Below are 14,931 nucleotides of genomic sequence, written 5' to 3' on the forward strand. Positions count from 1 at the left end.
GGTCTATTATATGAATCGAGGGTAAATGGGTCGTCTGGTTTTTAAAAGTTAATGTCAAATAAACTGACACATGAGAAGTAATTAGTAATCAGATTTATAGTAATTTGTAATTATAAAAGATGTATTGCAATAAACGTTTTCTTGTGTGAAAAGGACTTTATAACCAGAATGTTATAACGTTGCTTTAAACTATCGCCAGAAAAACTGAATTAAAGCACGCGGTCTATGTACTGAAAATATATCATAAAACATCAGAATGATGAGTAAAATAGGTATTGCTCCGTTTTTATGTGTTACATTTCTGTGCTGTGTTAATGGGGCGAGTTTAAATGACACGAAGACTTTGTTACGGGACTTGATTAGCAATTACAACAAAAACGTGCGACCTGTACACAATAAGAGTGAAATTGTCAACGTCACTGTTCAGCTATGTCAAGTCAATTCAGGAGTTCAATGAAGTCAGCGAAGTGTTCTCCGTTATGGCTGGTTTTGCAATAAGATGGAAGGATGAAAGTATGACATGGAACCCAGCGAATTACGGCTGTGCGTTTCAAATAATGACTTCGTATGATGACGTGTGGGTGCCAGGAGGCCGTTTTATCAACATATCTTATGTAAGATTCGTAGAATTTTGTCGTACGCTTATCGTAAGTACTGCGAACCGTTTTATCAAAGAAATCGCAGCTAAGATGTCGTAAGATTTGTGCTTAAAGCTACGACTAGGTAAGACCACTCTTAGCGTTCGTAAACATGGCGGCCGCACGAGCTTTAGACGTTGGTAAACCAAGAGAGTTGAGAATGCTTCGAGAAGGAAAGGATTTTGCGATCTCCGTGATGGTGAAATATTGATACTATTGGACGTATTTATGTTTGATAACGTTAAATATATTCGCTATATCATTCTCTGCATTAAGGGATAATTAATTCGTTAAATAGGTAAGTATTTAGTCATATTTGTTCAATTTGTATCAAAACAAATGTTTTATGGTTTCTTTTTAAGTAAAACAGTTCATTTGTCATTATATCTTGAATTTTAAAGGTTGAATTATAATTCGGATATTGCGATATTTCGGACGTTGCTATACAAGTAAGTTATAGACGCAATTTACTGATATACCTTTTTCGCATAAAGTTTTGAAGTTTTCGTCTATCTTATAATGCACTGTATGGTGTCTGCAATATCTGCCCCACCGATTATAAGTAGTAAACTTTGCAAACCCAAAATTACCAATGTTCTGTCAAAAATAGATTTATGAATTTTACAGTCAAATATACATATGAACAGCTGAGCAACATCAATCTAACACTGCACGGTTAGATACAGGGTAGCAAAGTTATATTCTGATCGAGTTGCGCTCTTGCCCAATGTTATTTTAATGACACTGAATCACACTGTACAATATCAGTCAGAGTCAGAAGTGGCTTAACTAATAGTTTAACATCATAAAACATTTGAATAAAATAGATGCCCCAATCATTCAACAAATTTAATTGAATTGCATTTTCACATATTAAAGTGTAGTTTATTTGCAGGTTGATTGACATTGTGTCAAAATGGCCTGGGTCAACACATATGACGCCTCTGTCTTTGTGCCAACTTAAACCTAGCTTTTTTTATTTTTTCATTAGACCTTTCCTGGAAGAAAACCACCTGGGATACCTACTTGGCGACTCCGGCTATTCGTTAAAACAAATATGTATAAACGCCCTTGCTTAGGCCAACAACAGATGCAGTGGTGAGGTACAACCATGCCCAGTCAAGTTGTTGGATTGTGCTTGAGAGGGCTTTTGGACTGCTGATAGTAGATTAAGGTATTTACATTTACAACATCTATGTTTATTTTGGTCATATTATAACAGTTAAAAACATTCAGTTATTTTAACAGAGCTCCAGATAAGGGCCGTACAGCCGTAAATACGCCTTTTTCATGAAGATTTACGCATTTATTTTTATAAACTGGACGTACAATTACGACATTAATATCCATTTTACGCATTTACGAAAAAAAATATGGCCGTACCGATACGTCTGCGTCAGCGAGGCGTGATTTGTTGGTCTCTAACCTAACGGCGCTTTTCGTTAATTTAAATTACCGAAAAGTTGTAGACTGGGTTCATATATTAATGTCTATTCTGTCGCGTGATTTCCTGTAACTTGTAAATCCGTCAAAAACAATATGCCTGCGCGCAATGGAATGCCGGCTTAACCGAAAGCGGTTCAAAACAACACTTTGTTGTCATATAATGACTACATACGGTGTCGTCTAACCATCCTGACATTAAATCTTTAAACCCAGAAAATGACATTTTCGCCCCGATATTAAACGATTTGATTGCATCGGTGGCTTAAAACGTTAGAAAACACGATGGGAAACGGATGAGACAGTGAAATAAGTGTTCATTTACTTAGCTTACTAGTTGGCTTGTTTTTTTTTGTCAAGAAAAATGAAGAAATAATATTAGTCATGAGTTTTAATGTGTAGTTGTATTTGCATCATAATTCAGAATGGAAAACCTATTAATACAGTAACTGTTTAAGAAGCTACATATATTTATTATAACTGCTGCAAATGTTTCTGTAAAGTCAGTTATACACCCTTCAATATCCAAGAACACGGGTAGTACAGTACTACCTGTATTTTTGGATATGGTAGTGCAGGTACTAAGTGATTTTAAGCGTTACTCATTTTCTTTCTGTCAGTGGCAGTACCGTTACTAATTTCACAAATCCTTATCTGGAGCTCTGATTTTAATCAACATATGGCACCATTTACCATTTATTAACCCACAAAATATATGGATTGACAAGTGCAATGCTTAATATCTTTATCTTTAGAGCAACATTGTAATTATCACATCTACATCACAATCTTAACAATTAAGTGAATGCAAAAAGAGGGAAGCCTTAAGCATTGCACCGGAATGTCCACTCTTGTCTGTCCGTATATCTGTGGATGGGTTTTGCATAAAAGAATGACCTAAAAAAGGAATTGTAGCTGTAAAAGTAATGTGTATTTTTTTTCAAGTTTTAATCGTATATACGTATGTTGTTTGTTCTGAAAACTCTTGTCTCTTTTAATGACTGATGGACTTGTTTGTGTATCTCTACCTGAAGTGGGGGCATCAGTGAGGAGACACATCTAGTAAAAAACACATTTGAAACAGATTTTAGAGTTGCTTTTATATATGCACGTGCATATGTTGATAAAAATGGATTCCGTAGATTATTGCAAATTTTGCTTTATTTATTTACCCATATTAGTCTTAAATACAATTAATAACTGAAGATATCAATTAAATAAAATGCATAATAAACATCATTGATAATAAATTTGATATTGTAATTTAATCTCAAAGGTAATATTTTTTTGTTTTTCTCTATCGACAGGTGTCTACATAAAACTGGAGGATGTTTATTCATGAGACTCGATGAGTGCTGCCAAGCAAAGGATGCATGAATGCGCCTACACAACTTATGCATAGATCAGCATGTACCACTGCCTGAACAACTTATTGAGGCACAGGAAGTGGATTATGTTGTGCACGGTGCCCCACAATAGGATTAAATGCAGCACTTATAGACATGATTAACTTATTTATGTAGGTCTTGTGTCATGCTCACTTATGCATGAAGTGCTATAGGTCAGCCATTGTGGTCTGTCTATGCCCGGCTTCATGCATTATCCACATTTGATGCTATGTTGATGAAAGTTGGTCATTATGTTTTTATTAATAATATCTAGGCTATCCTCAAGTGTGGTCAAAGTCTTTGTAAGAGTGTTAATATTGACAAGTTCTATGTCATTATTTTTTGTTGATTTTTAGCTCGACTATTATATATGAAATATATATAGTGGAGCTATCCTACTCACCCCCGCGTCTGCATTAGCGTTGGAATGTTAAAGTTTGCGTACCACCTCAAATATTTCCTATGTCCCTTGACATATTGCTTTTATGTTTTGCATACTTCTTAACCAACATTACCCTAACCTATAAACAAGAGCAGACAACTGTATCAAGCATTTTGTAAGAATTATGGCCCTTTTTTCACTTAGAATATGCATATTATTGATAAATCTATTCTATGTTTGCGTACCACTTCAAATATTTTCAATGTCCCTTGACATATTGCTTTCATATTTTGCATACTTCTTTACACACATGACCCCAATCTATAAACAAGAGCAGACAACTGTAACAAGCATTTTGTAAGAATTATGGCCCTCTTTCCACTTAGAATATGCATATTATTGATAAATCTATGTTAAAGTGTGCGTACCACCTCAAATATTTTCTATGTACCTTGTCATATTGCTTTTATATTTTGCATACTTCTTTACCAACATGACCCAAATCTGTTAACAAGAGCATACAACTGTATCAAGCATTTTGTAAGAATTATGTTCCCTTTTTATACTTTGAATTTTTTTTTTTTTAAGTTTTGTGTTTAGGTTCACTTTATTCCTAAAGTCTTTTTTCCTAAAGTATCAAAGCTATTGCTTTTGTACTTGCAACAATTACTAACTATCATGAAGGGACTATGCAAGCAAAGTTCTTTGACTCTGACTGGCATTTTGACATTTGGTTAAGTTTTTGTGTTTTGGTCCATTTTACCCGTAAAGTAAAGCTATTGCTTTCAGACTTGGAAAACTTACCTTTACACTTACCTGACATACCACAATGGACTCCACCCATACCATCCCCAACGCCCCACCCTAGAATCCCCCCCTCCAAAATTTTATTTTTTATTTTTTTCCTTGTTTTTATTTTTGAAAGATCAACTAATAAATGACCACACCCCCACATTATACCCCCCCACCCCCCAACCCAAAAAGTTTTTTTTTCTTTGAAACATGGTAAAACGTACTCACACACGGCTGCCACTACAACTGACAGCCCATATGATGGGCATGCATGTTTTAAAAACAGCCCTTGTTTTTAACATGTTTAACATACATTTTTGTAAATATAAAAGGGATACAAATTAGCATTAGACCACGAGCCCTTGGCCAGTAAAATGTATTCTGATGTCATTATTTCTAATATGTTGTAAAATTTATGTTAAAATAAAAATTATTTGCATAAAATCTATTTTTATACAATATTACAAATTCATGATCAAGCAACTTAATTAGTTAATCTATATTTTTTATGGAACTTACATCTTTTTTTGTCTTCACTGGATTTTCTGAAAAAAGAAAAGAATATTCAGTTGATGTGTACAGTTGGTATTGTGAAATTTGATGAACCTTTTTAACCCATTTATGCCTAGTGGACTTTCCCATACTTCTAAATTGGATCAATTTATTTCCACAATTAGGGGTGTCTAGTATATTTATTTCTATATTTAAAATATTTCTTACAAAAATTCTTTTAAGCAAACAGCGCTGACCCTGATGAGACGCCGCATCATGCGGCATCTCATCTGGGTCTACGCTGTTTGCCAAGGCCTTTTTTCTAGACGCTAGGCAAAAATTGGTTAAATAACATATATATTAATTAATACATCACCATAATAACTTTATGTATGTTAGTGTACACATTTTTTAATTTTGGTATTTTGTGAAGTTACTTGTATCTAACGATTAATATGCATTACTAAATATGGAAATCAATCTATATGAGCTGTCGAACATGCAAACATGTTACTTCAATGACAAGACATTTTGATAAAATGCATTTATTAAAACTGTGAAATGTATCTGTCACCAAGTAACTTTATAAATAACGAACTTTATGTCACATAATTAATTTATGATTATGATACACATTGTTTTATGTTTTTTGTAACATTGACACACCTACTAAAATAAATGTGCTAACTTTATACTGTGTACTTGTTTTATTATTTTACCAATTCCTGTTCAACTGATGTGATGGATGAGCTCTCATTATTCACACTTGCTTGTTGCTGTGCGCCTGAAAAAAAAGTACATAGTGTTCAAATTCAAATTCCAAAGATGAAGAAATAAGCGATGAATAGATACCAAATACATTAATATAAGTAATAATATATATATATATATATATATATATATATATATATATATATATATATATATATATATATACATGAACTGGACTGAAATGTGCCAAAACCACCATCTATCCCAACCAGTACCTCCGCTGGGAGAATGACTACTATCTTCAATAGAAAACAGCAAACAAACAATAAACGACAACGATTATTCGGTGCAAATTCGATAGTTTCATTACATTAAGTTTGAATGTATAATTCAAAGTACAAATTTAACCTTTTACTTCCAGACTGACTTTCATTTTTAAATCTTACATGTGACTGACATTGTGAATTTTTCTATAATTTTGTTAAAAGAGTAAGGTAAGAGTCATGAAATTTAATTAGTTAATATACCTTAATGAATAATGTCCGTCCATTTCTTGATAGCTTTGAATATCTTGCGGCTACACAAGCCATTGTAGTTCACTCTGAAATTGAGAGATAGTTTTCAGATTCATGTTTACAATTAAAAATTTATTCTAACGCTATTTACACTGGGTAATAAAGTAAATTTTATGCCGAAAATAAATACACAGTACTCATCCTTATATACTCAGAATAGATAAATATATAAGGAAAGAAGTGGAAATTCATAAGATAAAAATACAACTTGAAAAGGGAGATAAATGTACTCTAAAAACAAACACTAAATTATGAAAATAAAATCTTTTCTTCACATTTAAGGCATATGAATAATGTATTGATTAAAAAACTCGAATGTTCTCGAATATTCTTCTACCACAAAAATAAAACATTATGATATAAACACACACTAAAGATTTGTCAATTAAAAGGCTGACACTGACAGTGCCATACGCGCGAAAATATGATTTCGTTATAACAAGAAAATAAATGCATAAATGCATACAAACATTTTTGTTCTTTGGTGTAAATTAACACTATGAATTTAAATAAAAAATCAGTATCAATTACGAGACAAATTGACAGACACAAACGCTAAAATATTTGAAGACATGAGTGGATATATTTACTACTATCATAAGTAAATCATCACTATCATTTGCTACTTGCCTCCGTTTGCTTTGTCGGCCATCTTGCTTTTTTGACATAAACGCGGGAAATCGTGTGATATAAGATGAAGTTTTTCGACTGGTTCGCGATATTCCAGATCGTACGCTTAGCTAAAATCTTAGCTGCGACTCGATACTTACGACAGCGTTCATAAAACGGGTATTAGCGGATCGTAAATGAAATCGTAAGTGAAGGATCTAAGATAAGATCCGCTAAGATAAGATATGTTCATAAAACGCTTTCAGAACTTATCCTGACGTCGCCGTCCGACGACGTCGGGAGCCTTGGGGCGGCATGGAATCGCATAAGGTATTATGCCGATGGAACCGCTATTTGGATCCCGGTAGCATTAGTGAAGTCTACGTGCAGTGTCGACGTCGAAATCTACCTCTTTGATACACAGACATGCACGCTCTCATATACTGCAACGGGGTACGCGCTTAGTGAAGTATTCATTCAACCAGCGACGAAAGAAGTAGAAGTTGACACTACGTTTTCAGAGAACCCTATGTGGGAGCTATTCGACACCAAAGCAAAGTCAGAACCGCTTGGGCATTATTCGCAAGTGAGTTTTAGTTTCAAACTCAGGAGAAGACCGGCATATGTTTTTGTGAATGTGGTATTACCTATTATGTTCCTGAGCGTCCTGAATCTGTTGGTTTTCCTTTTGGTACCGGAGTCTGGAGAGCGGGTTGCATACTGTATTACCGTTCTTCTTTCTATCGCGGTCATCATGACCATAGTGAGCGCTATGTTACCCAGGACATCGAAACCCGTTCCGATAGTTTCATACAAACTTATCGTAGATATGGTTATTAGTGCGGCGATTACTGTTGTGGTCATTTTTAACCTTCGTACCTACAGCAGGGATCCGGAAATTCCCGTTCCGAAATGGCTTATTGGTATTTACCGCTTGTGGACATGCGCCGATTATCGAAAGCGAAAAAAAGAGCCCTTTGGGATGAGAAAGTTATTGAGGGAAACATCAAAAGCGACCAGAATACAAACGGTGAAAACAATCTCTGAAGCTGAAAATAAGAATAATGTTAATAAAAGACTATCAGAATTAATTGATGAAGAACAAATAACGTGGAAGAAAATAAGCTACATGGTCGACGTTATTGCTTTCTGGTTGTTTGGTCTTGCAACACTTTGCAATTTCGCAGTTTTCCTTGCTATTGTTACAAGTCGCGGCTAGTAAACAAAAACTGATGTTGAAACCAGATATATTGAAGACCTGTGTTAACGGGGTTATATAATAAGTATTTTAGAAGCACCAAATGCTCGAAATTTTTCCTCGCGGAGTTTTATGGCATCGCTAATTAATCGGGCAACATTGTTAATGACTATATGACTTTGACAAGAGAGTATGTTTTTAAATTTCACTTCATATGGCCAGTTTAATCGAATACAATATTTTGTTCGGAGATCTTTATAGATTGAGCAAGTAAGAAAGAAATGATCATCGGATTCAACAGCATTTGCATTACATATTCTACGTGTGCGTTGATCTCTGTATATTATTATCTACAAATCTCTCTATCCAATTTATGGGCGCTTATTCTGACTCTTGATAAATGCTGTGTGTGCTTTTAAGGTAGTAATGTTAACTAAATATTTTTCATACGCAAATTCATTCAATAGTATTCTAGTTTCGGTAGGTTATAAATTGTATCGTGCCACTTTTGAATCCGTTGGTCTTTTAATCTTTTTTTTTCATTAGACTAATTAAAATTATTGAATACAATTTCGTGTCCAAGTTGTTCTTATTGTTTTTGGTTTTTTTACAAATGCACACCACAGAGATGAGTTATTGATATTATTATTCCAAATACAATCGTTGTTGAGATTAAATTGTTCGTTATAAACAGTGCTCATAAGAGATTCAGGATTTTGTTTGATTTTAACCCAATAGCTAACTGCCCGTTGTTTTACATATAGTAGAAAGTGGAAATCTGCCTAGTTCGCCTAAGACAGCGGCATTGCAAGAATAGTCTTACAAAATTTAAAATGAAGTTTCTCAACTTCATCAATATTATAATTCCCCCATATTTCAGATGCATAAAAAATAATTGGTACCACTACGTAGTTAAACAGAGAACGTATTGTTTTTGAATTCACCTTCACTTTGTTAAAGGTTGACACTAAATTTTCGTAAGCTATTAAGGCATGTTCATTATTTAGTAGTGTAGCTTTATGACTAAGTAGCAAAATTCATCAACCATTTCAATACCCTGTTAGTTAATCTTCCACATACATGTACAATTGCTTTTCCTTTTTCGAATATACAAATTTAGTTTTGTGTATAATTATGTTGAATCCCCATTTACATGGGTATTGACAGATAGGATTATAGATAGTTAGAATAATGCAATGTCATCTGCAAATAGCAACAGAAATATTGATAATAAACGTAAATCTTTTCAGCTAAACTAGTAATATCAATACATATCAATCAGTTATGTCATTTAGAAATAAAATAAATAATAAAGGTAATAATTGCTCACCCTGTTTCACTCCTTTCACTCACATAAAAAACAACTCTGAATATAACATATCTTTATATTTTTTAACGCATGATTTAATATTCTGATAAATTGGCTTGATAAGCTTTAACAATTTACAACTTATTCCTGCGTGTACTTTAATCCATAAAGAATCGTGTATAACAGTATCAAATGCCTTCTCATAATCCATTAAAACGCACTTAATTTCGCTTTGTTATTACTTAAGTTCTGGATCGTTGTGTGCAGAATAAAATGCAATAAGTCGTACTACGATTATCTATAAATCAGAATTGCAATGTATTAAATATATAACCATTCTCGCACCAAGAGTAATTCGATTGCGCAATGTATAAGAAAATATTTTAGCTATAACATGTATTAATGTAATACCTCGATAGTTTGATACAGCATGTTTATCTCCTTTTTGAAAATAGGGACAATAGCGCCATTAATTGAATTGAAAGGTTCTTAACCATATTGGTTCGCTTTTACCTGAACTGACCCAATTTGTTGATTTACGAAATCGTAGTTGGACACTTGGCGCGAAATATACGTCATTATAAAGTGAATTATGGTGTTTTTTGTTAAAATTACCGGCGGTTAAATTCCACTATTCGCGGTTTGGTAATTTTGCTCATATAAGTCTCGTGCATCACATGAATGCATGTCACACCGTCAAACTATATAGCTTTGCACCTCATTATGAATTATTTCAATTAATAAACAATTTCAGTAATACATTACTATTATCGTTGAAATAACGGATCAAAATATATATCAACTGTAATTATTTGTTTATTAACACAAATATTATGGAAACACCTACTTTATCGTCATATAGTTAGGATCCCGAACAATTAATCAGAGTGATAGATTTGATCAAGATCCACAATATTTAACGCAATTAATCGCCATTACGAGAAATTCACGAAACGTATTTACTTAACCTGAATAACCGCGAACTTACCAAGGTTTAAAAGTTACCGAGCGGCAACTTTAACCAGCGTTTTTACAACCGAGTGCAGTTTACAATTGATGGATCGTTTTTAGTTGTTCGCTTGCGGACAACTAAAGTTAGTGATATGCGTTGCAAGTCAGTCTGTTCTTAACTACGCTAACAACGATAACCACTGGATCTGCCTGTTTATACTTCACAACTGGTACACTGCAGACAGTGAGTGTTTGTATGTAATCAATAGTGTTTAACAGCTTGTTCGACGACATTGGCCAGTTTGTCATTGAAATATGTACATATTGGCTGCTTTCAGGTAAAACGGGGCTTAATGCATGTCAAACAAGTGGTGTCCCAGATTAGCCTGTGCACACTGATTAGCCTGTGCAATGCGCACAAGCTAATCAAGGACGACACTTTCTGATTTCATGGGGTTTTTCGTTTAAAGAGAGTCTCTAGTACTGGGATGGCAATTAATGCATATGCATTAAGCCATGTTTTTTTCCAAAATGAAGCTTAAATTATCTTTTATATGTATGATTTGAAAAAAAAGATAAAAATGTTAATTACTTCAAAGTTACCTCGCTGACAATGCAAATAAACAAAATTACTTTTACATTAAATAGACAACCAATAAATTATACCTTGTGGCATTTCTGAGTAAACATCTAAAATGGATCTGTTCACAGTTTGTCATTAAATGCTTAATATTGATAAATGTACACATTGGATCTTAAAAGCTGTATTAAAACAAATAATACAATTAAAGATACAAAAAGGTTACCCTCAACTGGGCTCGAACCACTGACCCCTGGAATAAAAGTCTATCGTTTAGACCTTTCGGCCATCCGTGCTCATACAATGAGAGATGTATTTTATACTTTATATAAGCAATCCTCGTAGTATGAAAAATATAACAACAACAACAGAACTCTCCAAATTATTAAATCATTTAATTTTGTCAATTTACCAAAACGTGAAAAGGTCCCTTTAACGTTTTCAGACTTGCAAACTGAATGAGTTCAATACAGTGTCAGATCTTACATCATGAATAACTTACAGGTTCAGTGGTTGCCTGTTAGCCAGTAGATTTAAGGCCAGGAAACTCAATTTAAAAAGTTACAGTCGGGCTAAAAAGCAGGGCAACTAGCTTTTTCAAAGCTTGAACAACTCAATCCAATTAAACATAGAATACAAATTGGCGTCAGTGGATCAATTAGGCCTAGGAAATGATTCAATTCCGGATCTCAAGAAAACATGATGCATTAAAAGTCTGTCATGTCGGCAAATATGTTGCTCAATAATTTTAAGAAAATAGATAAAGTATTAAATACACAAAACACGACATGTACATGATTCAAGGCTTGTTATTCTTTAGCAAGGCGACCAAAATTCAAAAGATGGTTGCCAGTGCAGCAACCAATTGCGAAAAAAGAGACATATAGTTGTTATTTTGTCTAAGTTATATCTATTACATAAATATGAAGATAAACAGTGCACACACATCTCGACCTGTGCTATGACACACGTTTTATAAATTTGAATGGGTTGTGTCCATTTCAAACTTGCGATATAAAAAGCTATAAATTAATTTTGAAAACTGAGTTGCGTCTAATATTATGCAATAGTGAACAACTTCTGTGCTTCAGCGAGCGGGAGGGTGGGCGGGCAGGCAGGTAGGTAGGTAGGTAGGTAGGTAGGTAGGTAGGTAGGTAGATAGGTAGGTAGGTAGATAGATAGATATTTAAATATATAAAAGTTTTTTAAAATAAATATTTCAAATAAATGTGTACTTGTTCGAATTGGCCTTCGCGAAAATTGTTTCATAATAATTAGCCATATTTGGATTTTTGCCATGCCGTGTGGTATCACTTTATATATGATACGGTTTATGAAATGTTGTGCCTTCAGCTGAGTTCATCAATCCGCAAACATGCAACCATCATCGTCAATCATGATCTTATAATACAGAACATGCTTTTATGACATTTCGACAGTGTCATTTAAAGAAAAGTATGTGACTCCGAAAAATTTCGAAGATGTTTTTTATGACAGTGCTCTATCGAATCTCCGATGAAAAAGCCGTATTCGAAATTCGGTTTTAATGGGAAAAAAGTCGGCTTGGAGTAAAAAAAAATAAAACAAAACATGTACATTCTATAAAATTATTCCGTTTATTTCAAAACTCAATACTTAAATGTATCCAATCAGAACACATTTATTTAAATATGACGTATAGTATACTAATGTATTACAATAATATAATGTGCTATGACATAAACACTTTCTAAAACGCAATGATTAGACCATAGATCATATAAACATTATTTGTAACATTACGTGTTAACACTATTCAAACAAACTATTTATAAATCCAGTTTAAATTGAGTGTCTTTTTTATACCTTGTCAAAATGAAAATACATGTACTCGTTCTTTGATTTCTTTAACAGTCGTTACATCAATGTATTGATTTCATTTGTGTATCCAAATAAAGAAGGTTATTCAGTTGAAACTCCAAGGAACAATTTTCGATTGGCACGTAAGGCTAGACCGAAAGCTTTAATTTGTCAATGCCTGCACTATTTGATATGACAGCTTGCATCCGTTTTCTCAATGTTTGCATTTAATATAATTTAGAGCTTTGTGAGAAAAATGTATTTTTGACGTATAATAACATTACTCTAATAGTATTTAACAACAATCTTTTTATAACATTATATCAGTGGATCTTATCATACGACAATGACGCCTGTAATTCAGGCAGATGTGGGAGAGTTTTGTCAATGTCAGGTTCCACCGTGGCAGAAGCATGTATAGTACCGAATTGTGAACCAAACAGAAACATTAAAATAATTTATACACCCATGACACCATCGGTGTGCAAAGTTTCATACCATATTAGCCTTTGCAGTTCACACAAGCTTATCGGGATAAAAACGTTCCGCTTACATATAATATAACCTTGAAAATGAATCGCTTCTTATAACTCCTGTTTATGTGGCGATTGTCGTTCTTGATCAGTCTGAGTACACTTCACATACATATCTAGGACATAAGCTGTACGCACATGCATCAATCGCGATTCATTTCAAGTCAAGGGTGGAGGAGTCATATGACTTGTTTGTTTTAGTTTGTATTGCATCAATTTTCTAATAAGTAATGGTACGGCTCTGACTAATTTCTAATAGGCGTAGACAATAAAGGTTATGTAATAAATGCAATCAAGGGTTGATTGAAACTGGATACCCAATCTTAATAACAAAACAAAAAATAATTGATATCAGATATTTAATATTACGCAAATATAATCATAACTCAATAACAGATGGTTGGTCAGTTAGTAGTATTGTTACGTCGTTACCCCACCAAGCCGTTTGCATACAGTGTAAAACAAAGGCTCATTGCCGATAACTAAGCATTATAACATATTTAACTTACATTCAATAATACATAATAATATCATATAAATTGATTTAATTTCATATTGTTAAAATAAACCAAAGACTTTATCAACGCTAGTATACTTGTTTACTCATGCATCTCGTTAATTCAGTAAATAAAGCTTGTCCCGTGCCATTTACGTCACGTCCGAACAACTCTTCACGTGCATACGTCCAACATATAGCTCAATTGCTATTACACGTGAGCTGTTTTCCAGATTTTAACTGTTTAAAACACTTGACTCGCTCCTCTAATGTGAGGAACTCACAGTTACCACTCAATGTTATTCCGTGATTTATTATTCTATGGCTTGTAAAAATGGTGTGTACTCTAGAAAGCCCGTTTAAAGAATGATTCGGTATTTTCAAATCCATATATAAGGTTTTAAGTACAAAGGACTAAGTAGCGGTCATTTAATTAGTGGATTGTAAAAAACATATTTTATTTTGAAGATACCTCCCATAATTATCCCCGGAAAATTCTACCCAACCCCCTATTATTTGTTAACTCGCAGCGGACCGCTTTTATAATATCAAAGGCAAATACTTCTATCAGATGCTTACTCCGCAAAATATACGGACAAATGATGTGCTGTGTTTTTAATTTTCACGACTCAAAACGACTGACGCGTGACCGTTGTTTTCAGTTCAAACACGACTTTCGGAGTGAAATATACTTGCCATTGGCCGTAATGGACAATTGGGCGTTACTCTCAAGTGTAATTGAGTGATTTTCGTCGGGGGGATTCCAGATTGACCGTTGTCTACAGTTGACCGTTATTCTCAGGTGGCCGTTAGGTCAGTTTTTACTGTATATTTTTGTTCCACCATGCATGCATGCATGTTGTTATGGATGTCTGTATTATCCATTCGAACACATTGCGTATGTTTGCTTCAATTAAGCTTGGTTGTAATCGATATAAACATGAATGTTTAAAGTTTAGACGCATTGTTGTTAGCATCATATCAAATGTACTAGT

The 14,931-nt window shown here is 33.7% G+C and overlaps 1 protein-coding gene across 1 annotated transcript in view; it reads left to right on the forward strand.

The window, feature by feature from the left end:
* Positions 1 to 256: 256 nt before the first annotated feature.
* The window catches only part of LOC127869897 (neuronal acetylcholine receptor subunit alpha-6-like), a 31,799-nt gene continuing 17,124 nt past the window's right edge, over positions 257 to 14,931 (forward strand). Inside the window, exons 1-2 of the mRNA XM_052412555.1 lie at positions 257 to 431; positions 7,516 to 7,953. Coding sequence (XP_052268515.1) covers positions 257 to 431; positions 7,516 to 7,953 — 613 coding nt within the window. The remainder of the gene's footprint in view (positions 432 to 7,515; positions 7,954 to 14,931) is intronic.

The sequence above is a fragment of the Dreissena polymorpha genome, chromosome 2, assembly GCF_020536995.1.
Source record: "Dreissena polymorpha isolate Duluth1 chromosome 2, UMN_Dpol_1.0, whole genome shotgun sequence".
NCBI classification, from domain to species: Eukaryota; Metazoa; Mollusca; class Bivalvia; order Myida; family Dreissenidae; genus Dreissena; species Dreissena polymorpha.